Source organism: Leucoraja erinacea, chromosome 4 (assembly GCF_028641065.1).
Source record: "Leucoraja erinacea ecotype New England chromosome 4, Leri_hhj_1, whole genome shotgun sequence".
NCBI lineage: Eukaryota > Metazoa > Chordata > Chondrichthyes > Rajiformes > Rajidae > Leucoraja > Leucoraja erinaceus.
Genome location: NC_073380.1, coordinates 79182553 through 79195250, shown reverse-complemented (window position 1 = coordinate 79195250; position 12698 = coordinate 79182553). Strand labels below are relative to the sequence as shown.

General features: G+C 43.9%; 1 protein-coding gene across 2 annotated transcripts in view; it reads right to left on the bottom strand.

The window, feature by feature from the left end:
• Positions 1-12698, bottom strand: part of LOC129696571 (collectin-10-like) — an 87468-nt gene that overhangs the window by 11877 nt on the left and 62893 nt on the right. The window contains exons 5-6 of one of the 2 annotated variants that reach the window (XM_055634605.1): positions 8810-8863; positions 3382-3477 (exon numbers count right to left, since the gene is read on the bottom strand). In XM_055634605.1, the coding sequence (XP_055490580.1) occupies positions 3382-3477; positions 8810-8863 (150 nt within the window). The remainder of the gene's footprint in view (positions 1-3381; positions 3478-8809; positions 8864-12698) is intronic. The other variant, XM_055634606.1, reaches the window with a different exon arrangement.

The window sequence follows — 12698 nt, the reverse complement described above, 5'->3', positions numbered from 1 at the left end:
TTGAATTCTTGCTTAAACAGATCAGTGCCAGTCCAAGTCACCAAGAGCAAAGGCAATGGTGTGAGAGTTTGTGTCCAGGAACTGAATTTTAGATAACCTCTAACTTATGAATGGTGGAGCGAGTGGGCGCTGCAATGGATTTGAATAGTCAGGTAAAGCGAAGATGAGGTTTCATTTGCAGATGCGCTGAGCTGGTGATGTCAAGACATGATGTGGAAGTGGAAATAGGCTACTATTAATGACATTACTATCTGGTCCAAAGTTTATCTTGGGTCAGACATACCAGTCAAGTCCAATTATATGCAGGTTGAGCCAAGAGCTTTGAAATTGAATTTGTATTGTGGAGCGAAGATTCTTTCTTGAATTGCAGATTCTTTCCTGAATCCGGAAAATCTCGACTCATCCAGCCCAGGAGAGTCTGAAGAAGGGTCTGGACCCAAAAAGTCACCCATTCCTTCTACACAGAGATGCTGCCTGTCCCGCTGAGTTACTCCAGCATTTTGTGTCTATCTTCGGTGTAAACCAGCATCTGCAGTTCCTTCCTACACATGGTGAGTGATATGTTAGAGACAGTGATGGCATCAAGGGAGATGATGATGGTGTGGAATTGTTTTTTATAAACATCCATGCACAAACTGATGCCTCTCAATGCTGTTGTCAAAAATACAGCCTATAACTGGGGAATAGAATGGACCGTCAGACACCAGAACTAATGGTGTAGTGCTTGGGAGGAAATTCCTTTTCCTTTGACTCCTTGCCTGTGAAAGGAAGGAGAAGAATGGAAGCCAACAAATGCAATCACACCTAATGAGCAAAGATCCTATAGTAGCAAGATAGACCACTCCTGCTAAATGCAATGGGCTGACGTGTAGTACGCAACGGAGTGGAACGTTGGCCTTTTTTCCATCCATTTCAGTAACCCAACCCGACCCGACTCACCGTGTAATCAACGTTGCGGGGCAACAGTTTGTGTTAATAAATTATAATTCTGAAAATGAGGAGAAGGACTTTTATTTTTACGAGGATGTTTTCGTAACCGGCTTCTGTCTCCGCACTAGTATCTTTGCTCCGGTTACGGAAATGGGGCCGAATATTACACATGAATCCGCCCATGACCATACTAGGTCTTTTTTGTCGAGTGGGCTATCTTGCTTGCTATAGGATCTTTGCTAATGAGATGGTGAGGGAGTGGTGGGGGAGGGGTCCAGTGTCAATATGGCCAGCCGTGTCAAAGATAGAATAGGATAGGAGGGGTAAACTACCTTTGTAACAATTACATGTAATTCAATTTATCTTTTTGATCAGGACTGTTCTGACACTGTTGATTAGAAACCAGACTGGAAAGATTCAACCAAGCTGTCCTGGGAATGCCTGCAGGAATTTGATAGACAACAATATGCTGCATGGTTTCAGTAAACATACTTAAAAAAATATTAAAACATCTCTAATTGACCTGACAATCCAGCTAATAATAACTTCAGCGACTTTAGGTAACCCAGCTAAGTACACAGCAATAAGATTTTATTGTATTCAGAAATGTTACACGTTTAAGCAGCAAAATAATATAATGGCTGCAGTCTATATGCTTGCCGATAAATAAACAGCACATCATACTTTAGGTATCCACTGGCCTTGAGATATTCTAAGGGGTTTTACACTGAAAAAAGCATGGTGGGGAGTATGTAGGAAGCATGGCGCAGATGCTGGTTTACACCCGAGAAAAACACCCCAACAGTATTTTCAGATGAGGCAGAGGTTCACTTGCACCTCCTCCAACCTCATCTACTGTATCCGCTGTTCCAGGTGTGAACTCCTATAAATTGGCGAGACCAAGTACAGGCTCACCGATCATTTCGTTGAACACCTCCTCTCAGGCCGGCTAAACTTACCTGATCTCCTGGTTGTTTAGCACTTTAACTCCCCTTCCCATTCTCACACTGACCTTTCCGTCCCGGGCCTCCTCCATTGTCAGAGTGAGGCCCAACGAAAATTGGAGGAACAGCACCTCATATTTCGTTTGAGCAGCTTACACCCCAGTGGTATGAATTTTGACATATAACTTCAAGTAACCCTTGGTTTCCCCTCTATCTCCATCCCTCCCCCTTCCCAGTTCTCCAACCAGTCAGACTGCCCTCCTGATTCAATTTTATCTTTGTATGCTACTTTCTCACCTTCCCCTAGCTACCAATTTCAACATTTTCCTTGAACTTTGTTCCCTTTGATGTCTCGTTTTCACACCTTACCCTTCCATATCTGTGTCTCTCTCTTTCCCCTGACTCTCAGTCTGAAGAAGGGTCTCGACCCAAAACGTCACCCATTCCTCTATCCAGGGTACTGCCTCTCCCGCATGGTAGGAAGTATGATTTATTTACAAAGGGTTGGTTATTAAAAATGGAGGGTTTTTTTTCTTTTTTTTTTCTTTTTTCTTTCTCTCTTTTATCTTATGGCTTTGTAAATATTTAATTAGTGTATAAATGTAAATTATATACTCACGCAGACCATTCCAGACCAATTTTTTCTTCATTATTTTGCAAAAACAAACTTATATAAATTTTGGATCAATGGCATTAAGAATTTTGTGATAGTAAGTATAAAATGTGCACTCATTGCAAAATATCAATTGTGGATGAAATTAATATCTTTTTAAATGGAAGATAGACAGAAAAACCTGGAGTAACTCAGCGGGTCAGGCAGCATCACTGGAGAAAAGGAATAGGAGAAGTTTCGGGTCAAGACCCTTCTTCAGACTGAGCGTCAGGGGAAAGGGAAACGAGAGATATAAACGAGATATAGAGAGATATAGAACAAATTAATGAAAGATATGCAACAAATAATGATGATAAAGGAACCAGGCCATTGTTAGCTGTGGGCTAGGTGAAAATGAGTTACAGACAATGAGACTCAACAAGTCACTTTCCCCTGACTCTCAGTCTGAAGGAGGGTCTCGACCCGAAACGTCATCTATTTCTTTTCTCCAGAGATGCTGTCTGACCCACTGAGTTGTTCCAGCTCTTTGTGTCTAAGACAACTTTGTAATTAGTACAACGACCTGGGTGGGGGAGTGACGGAGAGAGAGGGGATGCAAGGGTTACTTGAAGTTAGAGAAACCACTGGGTTGCAAGCTGCCAAGCGAAATATGAGGTACTGTTCCTCCAATTTGCGTTTGGCCTCACTCTGACAATGGAGGAGGCCAAGGACAGAAAGGTCAGTGTGGGAATGGGAAGCGGAATTAAAGTATTTGACAACCGGGAGATCAGGCAGGCCCAAGTGGACTGAGCGAAGGTGTTCAGCGAAACGATCGCCCAGTCTATGTTTGGTCTTCAATGGAAATTATATTATTCAGAGAAATATTGCTTCAAGTTATTATCTTATCTTACCTACCATTCTTTACAAAGCGCATTGTGCTGTTCAGACGAGCTATGTTGATATCCATTTGTCCGACTACTTTGCGGTATCGTCCACAATCACAGAAGCGTCCTGTTAATTCATCAGAATATTTTATGTGATTGATATGCAGGATAACCATGGCCTTTGCTCAGTGACCAACAACTTGTGGCTGAAGCATCAACAATTGGGGGGGGTGGGAGAACAAAGTACAATGGGGACCCGGCGGTGAGGCAACTGCTGTGGGGGTGGGGCGGGGGTTGGGGGGGGAACCAAAAGATGTAGCTGCCAGACATAACTTTGTCAGTGCCGTATGTGGCTGCTATTTGTATACATTGGGTATACAAGCAAATAATCTCACTCTGCCTAGTCACATGCGACAATAAAGTATTCCCTTCCATTGACTAAACCTCTTATTTGAGACATTTTATATCAACCATCAAAGGTACTTTCCAAGTTTCTACATCAGACTAAATATTAGTTGTCATGCATAATCATAGGCCTCAAAACTCCCTCTCAAATAAAAATAACTAAAACTAAAACTATCAGGGTTAAATTACCTCTATTGCATATTGCATAATTGAGATTTAAATGTTGTTAGGTCCAGACCACAAGATGGATACAATGACCAAATGATTAGAAATGTTAGATTAATGTTAGTTCGCCCATCAGTAGGAAATCTGCACTTCATCCATTGAGGTATCTAGTTATTTCTTATATGGCTTTTATGCTTATTCCTCATTCATTACTGGCCTGGGTCATTTTTAAAATTTCTGCAGAAACTGATTAGAATGAGCTTCAAATGGATACAGTACAAATGTTTATCATATTTCCACTTCTAAATGTGCTAAAGCAATGATATTGGTATTGATGAAATACAGATAGAAATTAACATCAGACATTGCATTGTGAAGGCCCACTCATTGTTTCTTGTTGAAGTTCAGTATTGGTTAAAGATATAGCTATCCATGTCAATTCTAACCAACATGGTGTGTGGAATCATATGGTATTATGAAACTGAATCAGAAGCATAAACCATTCAGATTTTGCTGATAAAAAAAGCAGTTTCAGTTCAACATTTGCACCTTATAAATTTGCAGGAAATTGCAAAATTGCCACATCTTATAGTATTTCGAGGGCAAAACTATAAGTATGGCTGGGTTTGAAGATGTAACTAGAAAAATGGACAAGGGAGAGCCAGTGGATGTAGTGTACCTGGACTTTCAGAAAGCATTTGATAAGGTCCCACATAGGAGATTAGTGGGCAAAATTAGGGCACATAGTATTGGGGGTAGAGTGCTGACATGGATAGAGAAGTGGTTGGCAGACAGGAAACAAAGAGTAGGGATTAATGGGTCCCTTTCAGAATGGCAGGCAGTGACTAGTGGGGTACTGCAAGGCTCGGTGCTGGGACCGCAGCTATTTACAATATACATCAATGATTTGGATTCAAAGTAACATTAGCAAATTTGCAGATGACACAAAGCTGGGTGGCAGTGTGAACTGTGAGGAGGATGCTATGAGAATGCAGGGTGACTTGGACAGGTTGGGGGAATGGGCAGATGCATGGCAGATGAAGTTTAATGCGGATAAATGTGAGGTTATCCACTTTGGTAGCAAAAACAGGAAGGCAGATTACTATCTAAATGGCGTCAAGTTGGGAAAAGGGGAAGTACAACGGGATCTGGGGGTCCTTGTACATCAGTCTCTGAAAGTAAGCATGCAGGTACAGCAGGCAGTGAAGAAAGCGAATGGCATGTTGGCCTTTATAACAAGAGGAATTGAATATAGGAGCAAAGAGGTCCTTCTGCAGTTGTACAGAGCCCTAGTGAGACCACAGCTGGAATATTGTGTGCAGTTTTGGTCCCCTAATTTGAGGAAGGGCATTCTTGCTATTGAGGGAATGCAGCGTAGGTTTACAAGATTAATTCCTGGGATAGCGGGACTGTCATATGTTGAGAGAATGGAGCAGCTGGGCTTGTACACTCTGGCGTTTAGATGAGAGGGGATCTCATTGAAACATATAAGATTGTTAAGGGCTTGGACACGCGAGAGGCAGGAAACATGTTCCCGATGTTGGGGGAGTCCAGAACCAGGGGCCACAGATTAAGAATAAGGAATAAGTCATTTAGAACTGAGACGAGGAAACACTTTTTCTCACAGAGAGTGGTGAGTCCGTGGAATTCTCTGCCTCAGAGGGCAGTGGAGGCAGGTTCTCTGGATGCCTTCAAAAGAGAGCTGGATAGGGCTCTTAAAGATAGCGGAGTCAGGGATATGGGGAGAAGGCAGGAACGGGGTACTGATTGGGGATGATCAGACATGATCCCATTGAATGGTGGTGCTGGCTCGAAGGACCAAATGGCCTACTCCTGCACCTATTATCTATTTTGTCTATTGCCTATTGTTTGAAATGGCAAAATAGATGGCTAGATTGTAAGATTAGAGAATTGAACTGGCGCTTTAGTTTGGGACAATTATTTTTCTCTGGAGACCACCACGCTCTCCCTGCTTATGTCCAGCTCAGTGTGTCTTTCAATCACATAGTCAATTTCTCGAGTAATAATGCCTTTTGATCTCAACCCTACTGAAACACTCACACTTTCCTTTGTTATTCACCAACTGGACCATTTCAAAACCAATCTATGATCTTTGTTGAAAACACTGCTGGTGTGTCTCCCTTCTCCTTTTGTTTTACTCTCTGTAAATTGGAGTTCGTGTAACATAGAAACATAGAAAATAGGTGCAGGAGGAGGCCATTCGGCCCTTCGAGCCAGCACTACCATTCATTGTGATCATGGCTGATCGTCCCCTATCAATAACCCGTGCCCACCTTCTCCACATTTACCTTGATTCCACTAGCCCCTAGAGCTCTATCTAACTCTCTCTTAAATCCATCCAGTGATTTGTCCTCCACTGCCCTCTGTGGCAGGGAATTCCACAAATTCACAACTCTCTGGGTGAAAACGGTTTTTGTCACTTCAGTCTTAAATGACCTCCCCTTTATTCTAAGACTGTGGCCCCTGGTTCTGGACTCGCCCAACATTGGGAACATTTTTCCTGCATCTAGCTTGTCCAGTCCTTTTTATGATTTTATATGTTTCTATAAGATGCCCCCTCATCCTTCTAAACTCCAGTGAATACAAGCCTAGTCTTTTCAATCTTTCCTCATATGACAGTTGATATGCCTCATATGACTTTCCTCTTATTACAGACTTTCCTCATATGAGTGTAGAACTCATCAGGTCTTGTTCACCCATTATCCTGGTGCTTTTCTGACTTGCATTGGTTCTTAGTTAGTGATGCCTGTGCTTGAAAGTAAAATTGCATACGTCTATACACATTCCTCCACAACACTGACCATTCCTCTCTCTCTCCATCCTCCTCTGGCTCCACAACTCTCCAACCTCCAACATATCCACACTCATTCCTTCCTGACTGTGTAATTATCCCTAAATTATCCCTGGTTAGGGATGGGCTTCGGTAGCTCCAAGCCGCGGGAGCTTCGATCGCTGGCTGCGGATGGTTCGACTTCTCCCGACCACGGGAGAAAAGGAGGAAAGAAGATAAGACTTTATTGCCTTCCATCACAGTGGGGAATGTGGAGGAGCCGCTGTGGTGGATGTTAATATCAATTTTGATGTAGTCGTGTGTCTTGGTGCTTTTTTGGCATGACTGTATGGCAAACCAAATTCCTCGTATGTTGCAAAACATACTTGGCTAATACATTACGATTATGATTATGAATTACGATTATGATAAATGTAACCACTGCACTATTGATAAGCATATCTTTATTTATCAAAACTCTGGAGTTCGTGTCAATTTCTCTGCCTATGTGCACATTTTTCTTCCTCCAAGGCATTTATAAAAGCTTTGACCAATTTTTCCAGAAACCTTTATTTGGCTAGGTTGTCAGGCGAGACAATAAATATTAGTTAATTAAATGATTAAATATGTTTATATAAATGTTTTCAATTGCTTAAATATATTTTAACTATTTTGTTTTGTGCAAAATATGCTAATATATATATATTTTAAAATTAACATTATTTTCAGTTGTATCTGAATTGTTTTAAATGTTTTAAATAGATTTTTTTTTAAAAGCACAGGACATTCAGAAACATTAAAAAACGCAGTTGTTTTTTGGCCATTTGGAGGCTGCAGCTTATTCTATAACACCTTTATGACAGCATTATGTTATGTAAAGCACTGCTCTATGCAGGATCGGGATGGTTTTTGGTAGAACGTCAATATTGACTAATTGGAAAAGGTACGTTGGATATGCCACACGGGTCAGTGATGAGTTGGCTTTGTTCCATTTTGCTAATTAAATTAAAATTCTCAAATACCACAGTAAAATTTTAGCCCATGCCTTTCGATTGTTGGAATAGGCCGTTGGGAGCACAGCCATTATGCCACTATAGTGCCTTGGGATGTACAGTTACATATGGTGAGGGTAAAACTGCAAGCAAGGACGTCTGGAATGGGATTGAAGGGGCAAGCTGCCAGGTTCGATCTGGGGAGGGTGTTTGTTCATTAGGCAAGGGGAATGGGAGTAAGCTGAACAAATTGGGCGGCACAGTGGCGCAGCTGTAGAGATGCTGCTTTACAGCACCGGCGACCCGGGTTCGATCCTGACTATGGGTGCAGTCTCTACAGAGTTTGAACTTTCTCCCTGTGACCACGTGGGTTTTCTCCAGATGCTCTGGTTTCATCCCAGATTCCACAGACAAGCAGGTTTATTGGCTTCTGTAAAATGTTCCCTAGTTGTATAGGATAGAACAAGTGTCCGGGTGATCATTGGTCGGTGTGGACTCAGTGGGCTGCAAGGCCTGTTTCCACGATATATTTCTAAAGTAAATTAAACAAAACTAATTTGGTCTCTATCTTGGGAAAGAAAACATGGTTCTTCAAACTTATTTGGTGGAAGGAGCTAGCTCACAATAATTGGAACTGAATGCTGTTTGTCACATCATGTACGATATGAGTGGCACAGCAGTACAGTTGCTGCCCTACAGCGCCAGAGACCCGGGTTCCATCCTGACCTTGGGTGCTGCCTGTACAGAGTTTGTACAGTTTCTCCCTGTGACCACAGAGGTTTCCACTGGGTGCTCCGGTCTCCTCCCACATTCCAAAGACATGCTGGCATGTAGGTTAATTGGCTTCTGTAAATTGTCCCAAGTGTAGGATAGGCTAGAGGTGATCGCTGGTCAGCGCGGAAGGGCCTCTTTCCATGCTGTATCTCTAAATTAAACTAAACCAAACGTGAGTGCCCTGAAGTTCCTAAAGCATGTCAAAACAAGTGACCAAATGGCCAGCAGCAACATTTCCCATGTTAAGTAACCAAATGCCCAAGGAGTGTAGCTTTTTGGAACATCAGGAGGTTACTGCATGAGTCTGTACATTCGGGAATCAGATATAATACCTGGTTGTCCTTTCATTCCTGGAGATCCTGGCAACCCTCTATATCCTTTGTCACCTAAATAATAATCAACAGTGAGTTACAATCTCATCACACAAATGACTGATTATTACCAGTATCATTTTACTTGCACTATATTAATGAAGGAATGCTTTTACACAGGAAGCAATTAAGTAGGGGTTTTAGTCATATTAATGTCAGACATATGTATATAATTACTGTAATAATGCTTCAACATGATTCCATGATACAATAATTGAAAAATCTGCCTGTTAACAAACAATAGCTTCCATTGAGGACAGTGCTCCTTTTTACAATATAGTCAAAACAGGCCCTTCGCCCCAACTTGCCCACACCGACCAACATGTCCCATCTGCACTGGTCCCACCTGCCAGTGTTTAGCCCAGATTCCTCTAAACCTTTCCGTCCTAGTACCTGTTCAAATGGTCTTTTTAAATATTGTGATTATACCTGCCTCAACTACCTCCTCTGGTAGCTCATTCCATATACCTACTACCCTTTATGTAAAATAGTTGCCCCTCATGTTCCTATTAAATCTTTCCACCTTAAACCTATGTTCTTTGTTTCTTGATTCCCTGTTCTGGGTAAATGACTGTGCATTTACCCTATCTATTCCTCTCATGGTCTTATATCACTCTACATAGATCGCCTCTCATTCTCCTGTGCTCCAGGGAGTAAAGTCCTAGACTGCTCAACCTCTCCTTGTAGGTCAGGCCCTTGAGTCCAGACAACGTCCTCGTAAATCTTCTCTGCACCCTTTCCAGCTTAACAATATGTTGTATAAACATCTGATTAAAAATTGCTATTCCTATTTTTTAATATATATGAATTTCTGTTTATATAATGCTCAAAATTTGAATGATTCAGGATTACATTGCATCTTTAATGGCACTTATCTGTACGTTTAAACACTTTGTAACTGGGCTACTGATGCACAGAGGTTTGTGTAGGAATCCAAATTACTGAGATCACTGGCTTCCCAAATATAGCCCCTGTTAATATCAATGCAGCTGTGAACTTGATTGTGGTAGAAAGCACTGGCTAGCCAACATTATAAAGTCTGACATGATATTGATAATTAACTAGTATTATGAAAGGTATGCTACATGCATGGTTCAATGTTGCCCATTGTTCACAAATGAATCTTGAATCCAGCTGTCTGTTTATAGGTAATGCAGTCTACTGCAAAGATGTGCTTAGCATGTAAAGATAGTTAGAATCACATGTTCTACTTCATACCACACCCATTTTAGTGCCCATGGTTGTGTTTCAATCGAGAACCAAATTGGCCAAAAAAGATACTTGAATCAGTGTTGGGGTAGCTTACATTTGAAAATATATACTGTAGATAGAAACAGGAGATAGACACACAAAGCTGGAGTAAGTCAGCGGGTCAGACAGCATCTCTGGGGAAAAGGAATAGGTGATGTTTCAGGTTGAGACCCTTCGTCAGACTGAGGGTCAGCGGAGAGGGTAACTAGAGATATAGGCGGTGATGCCCTGGGTCTCCTTGTCCCTACATTATATTTGCAAGATTGTGCCCTGCATGCTGCAGAATGGTGTTCTGCATTTGCTACACGTGCACTGCATGAAGCTGGAATGGTCTGGGCTAGACCAAGAGGTGTGTACAGAGTGTCTATAACTTGATGTACGAATGAATGAATACTTTATTGTCACATGTGACAAGTCACAGTGAAATTCTTTGCTTGCATAACCAAGGTATGCAAATAGTTGCCCATAAAGGGCGCATACAAAGTTACAGAGTATCCGGTTGTTCTCTCCCCTCCCCCCACCCTCACGGCGATCCCCGCACGCCGGGTCCTCCTTTGTCCCTCCCCCCGGCACGTGGTCCGTCCTCATCCGTCGGTCGGCGCCGTCATTGACCGCCGTACCGACCTCTCCACTATCTCCGCCGGATCCTCTCCGGACGCCTCCGTGGCACCGACCCCGAGCCCCAGCCACGGGCTCTGCCGACCCACAGGCTCCATCGGCTGTTGGCTCCGTTGATTCGCCGTGCTTGCGGAGCTCCAACCTGTGAGGGCTCCAGTCTCACTGACCTCGCGGCCCACCGGGAGGCTTTATGAATGTAATGTGCTTGCCGCAAATAGTTGCAGAGAGGTAGAACAATTCACAGGATGTAGCTTTGAATTTATTATTTGGAACATGGTGCATGAGAATATTGTAAAAGAAATAAATGTTTTTCCAGGATTCTTGAGAAATTATATCTAGTATAAGTGAGGATAAAATTACACGTGGGATCTATGATCACCGTCAAGTGATCTAAGTGCACACTCGAGTACATTCTAAATAACGACAGGGAAGAAAAATTACTATTCCTATTTTTTAATATATAGCACCATCATATCTAGCACCATCACCGACTTCATCAATTCCCACGCCCTGCCCGACCAAGCTTCCAACCTCATCGTTCCCCAGCCCCGCACGGCCCGTTTTTACCTTCTCCCCAAAATCCACAAACCCGGCTCTCCCGGCAGATCCATTGTCTCTGTATGTTCGTGCCCCACCGAACTCATCTCCACATACCTTGACTCCATACTATCCCCCTTGGTCAAATCCCTTCCTACCTATGTTCTAGACACCTCAGACACTATACGCCGCCTCCACACATTCCACTCTCTAGGCCCTCACCCCCTCATCTTCACCATGGATGTCCAGTCACTTTACACCTCCATCCCCCACCAGGATGGCCTCAAAGCCCTCCGGTTCTTCCTCGACCAGAGGAGCAACCTATACCCAGCCACTGACACTCTCCTCTGTCTAGCGGAGTTGGTCCTCACCGTCAACAACTTTACGTTTGACTCCTCCCATTTCCTCCAAACACAAGGTGTAGCTATGGGCACACGCATGGGCCCCAGCTACGCCTGCCTTGTCGGGCACGTTGAACAATCCTTGTTCAATACGTACCAGGGCCCCATCCCCGACCTCTACCTCCGTTACATTGACGACTGCTTTGGTGCCACCTCCTGCACCTACACACAACTGACTGACTTCATCCACTTCACCACCAACTTCCATCCGGCACTCCAATACACCTGGACCATTTCCGACACTTCCCTACCATTCCTTGACCTCACCATCTCCATCGCAGGGGACAGACTTCTGACCGACATACACTACAAACCAACTGACTCACATGGCTATCTGGACTACACGTCTTCCCACCCTGCCCCCTGTAAAGACTCCATCCCCTACTCCCAATTCCTCCGCCTACGCCGCATCTGTTCCCAGGATGAGACGTTCCATACCAGGGCATCGGAAATGTCCTCGTTCTTCAAGGAACGGGGATTCCCCTCCGCCACCATAGATGAGGCTCACACCAGGGTCTCATCCATACCACGCAACACTGCTCTCTCTCCCCATCCCCGCACTCGCAACAAGGGCAAAGTCCCCCTGGTCCTCACCTTTCACCCCACCAGCCGGCAAATATAACACATAATCCTCCGCCATTTCTGCCACCTCCAACGTGACCCCACCACTCGCCACATCTTCCCATCTCCCCCCATGTCTGCCTTCCGCAAAGACCGCTCCCTCCGCAACTCCCTTGTCAATTCTTCCCTTCCCTCCCGTACCACCCCCTCCCCGGGCACTTTCCGTTGCAACCGCAAGAAATGCAACACCTGTCCTTTCACCTCCCCCCTCGACTCCATTCAAGGACCCAAGCAGTCGTTCCAGGTGCGACAAAGGTTCACCTGCATCTCCTCCAACCTCATCTACTGCATCCGCTGCTCTAGGTGTCAGCTGATTTACATCGGGGAGACCAAGCGGAGGTTGGGCGATCGTTTCGCCGAACACCTCCGCTCAGTCCGCAATAACCTACCTGAACTCCCGGTGGCTCAGCACTTCAACTCCC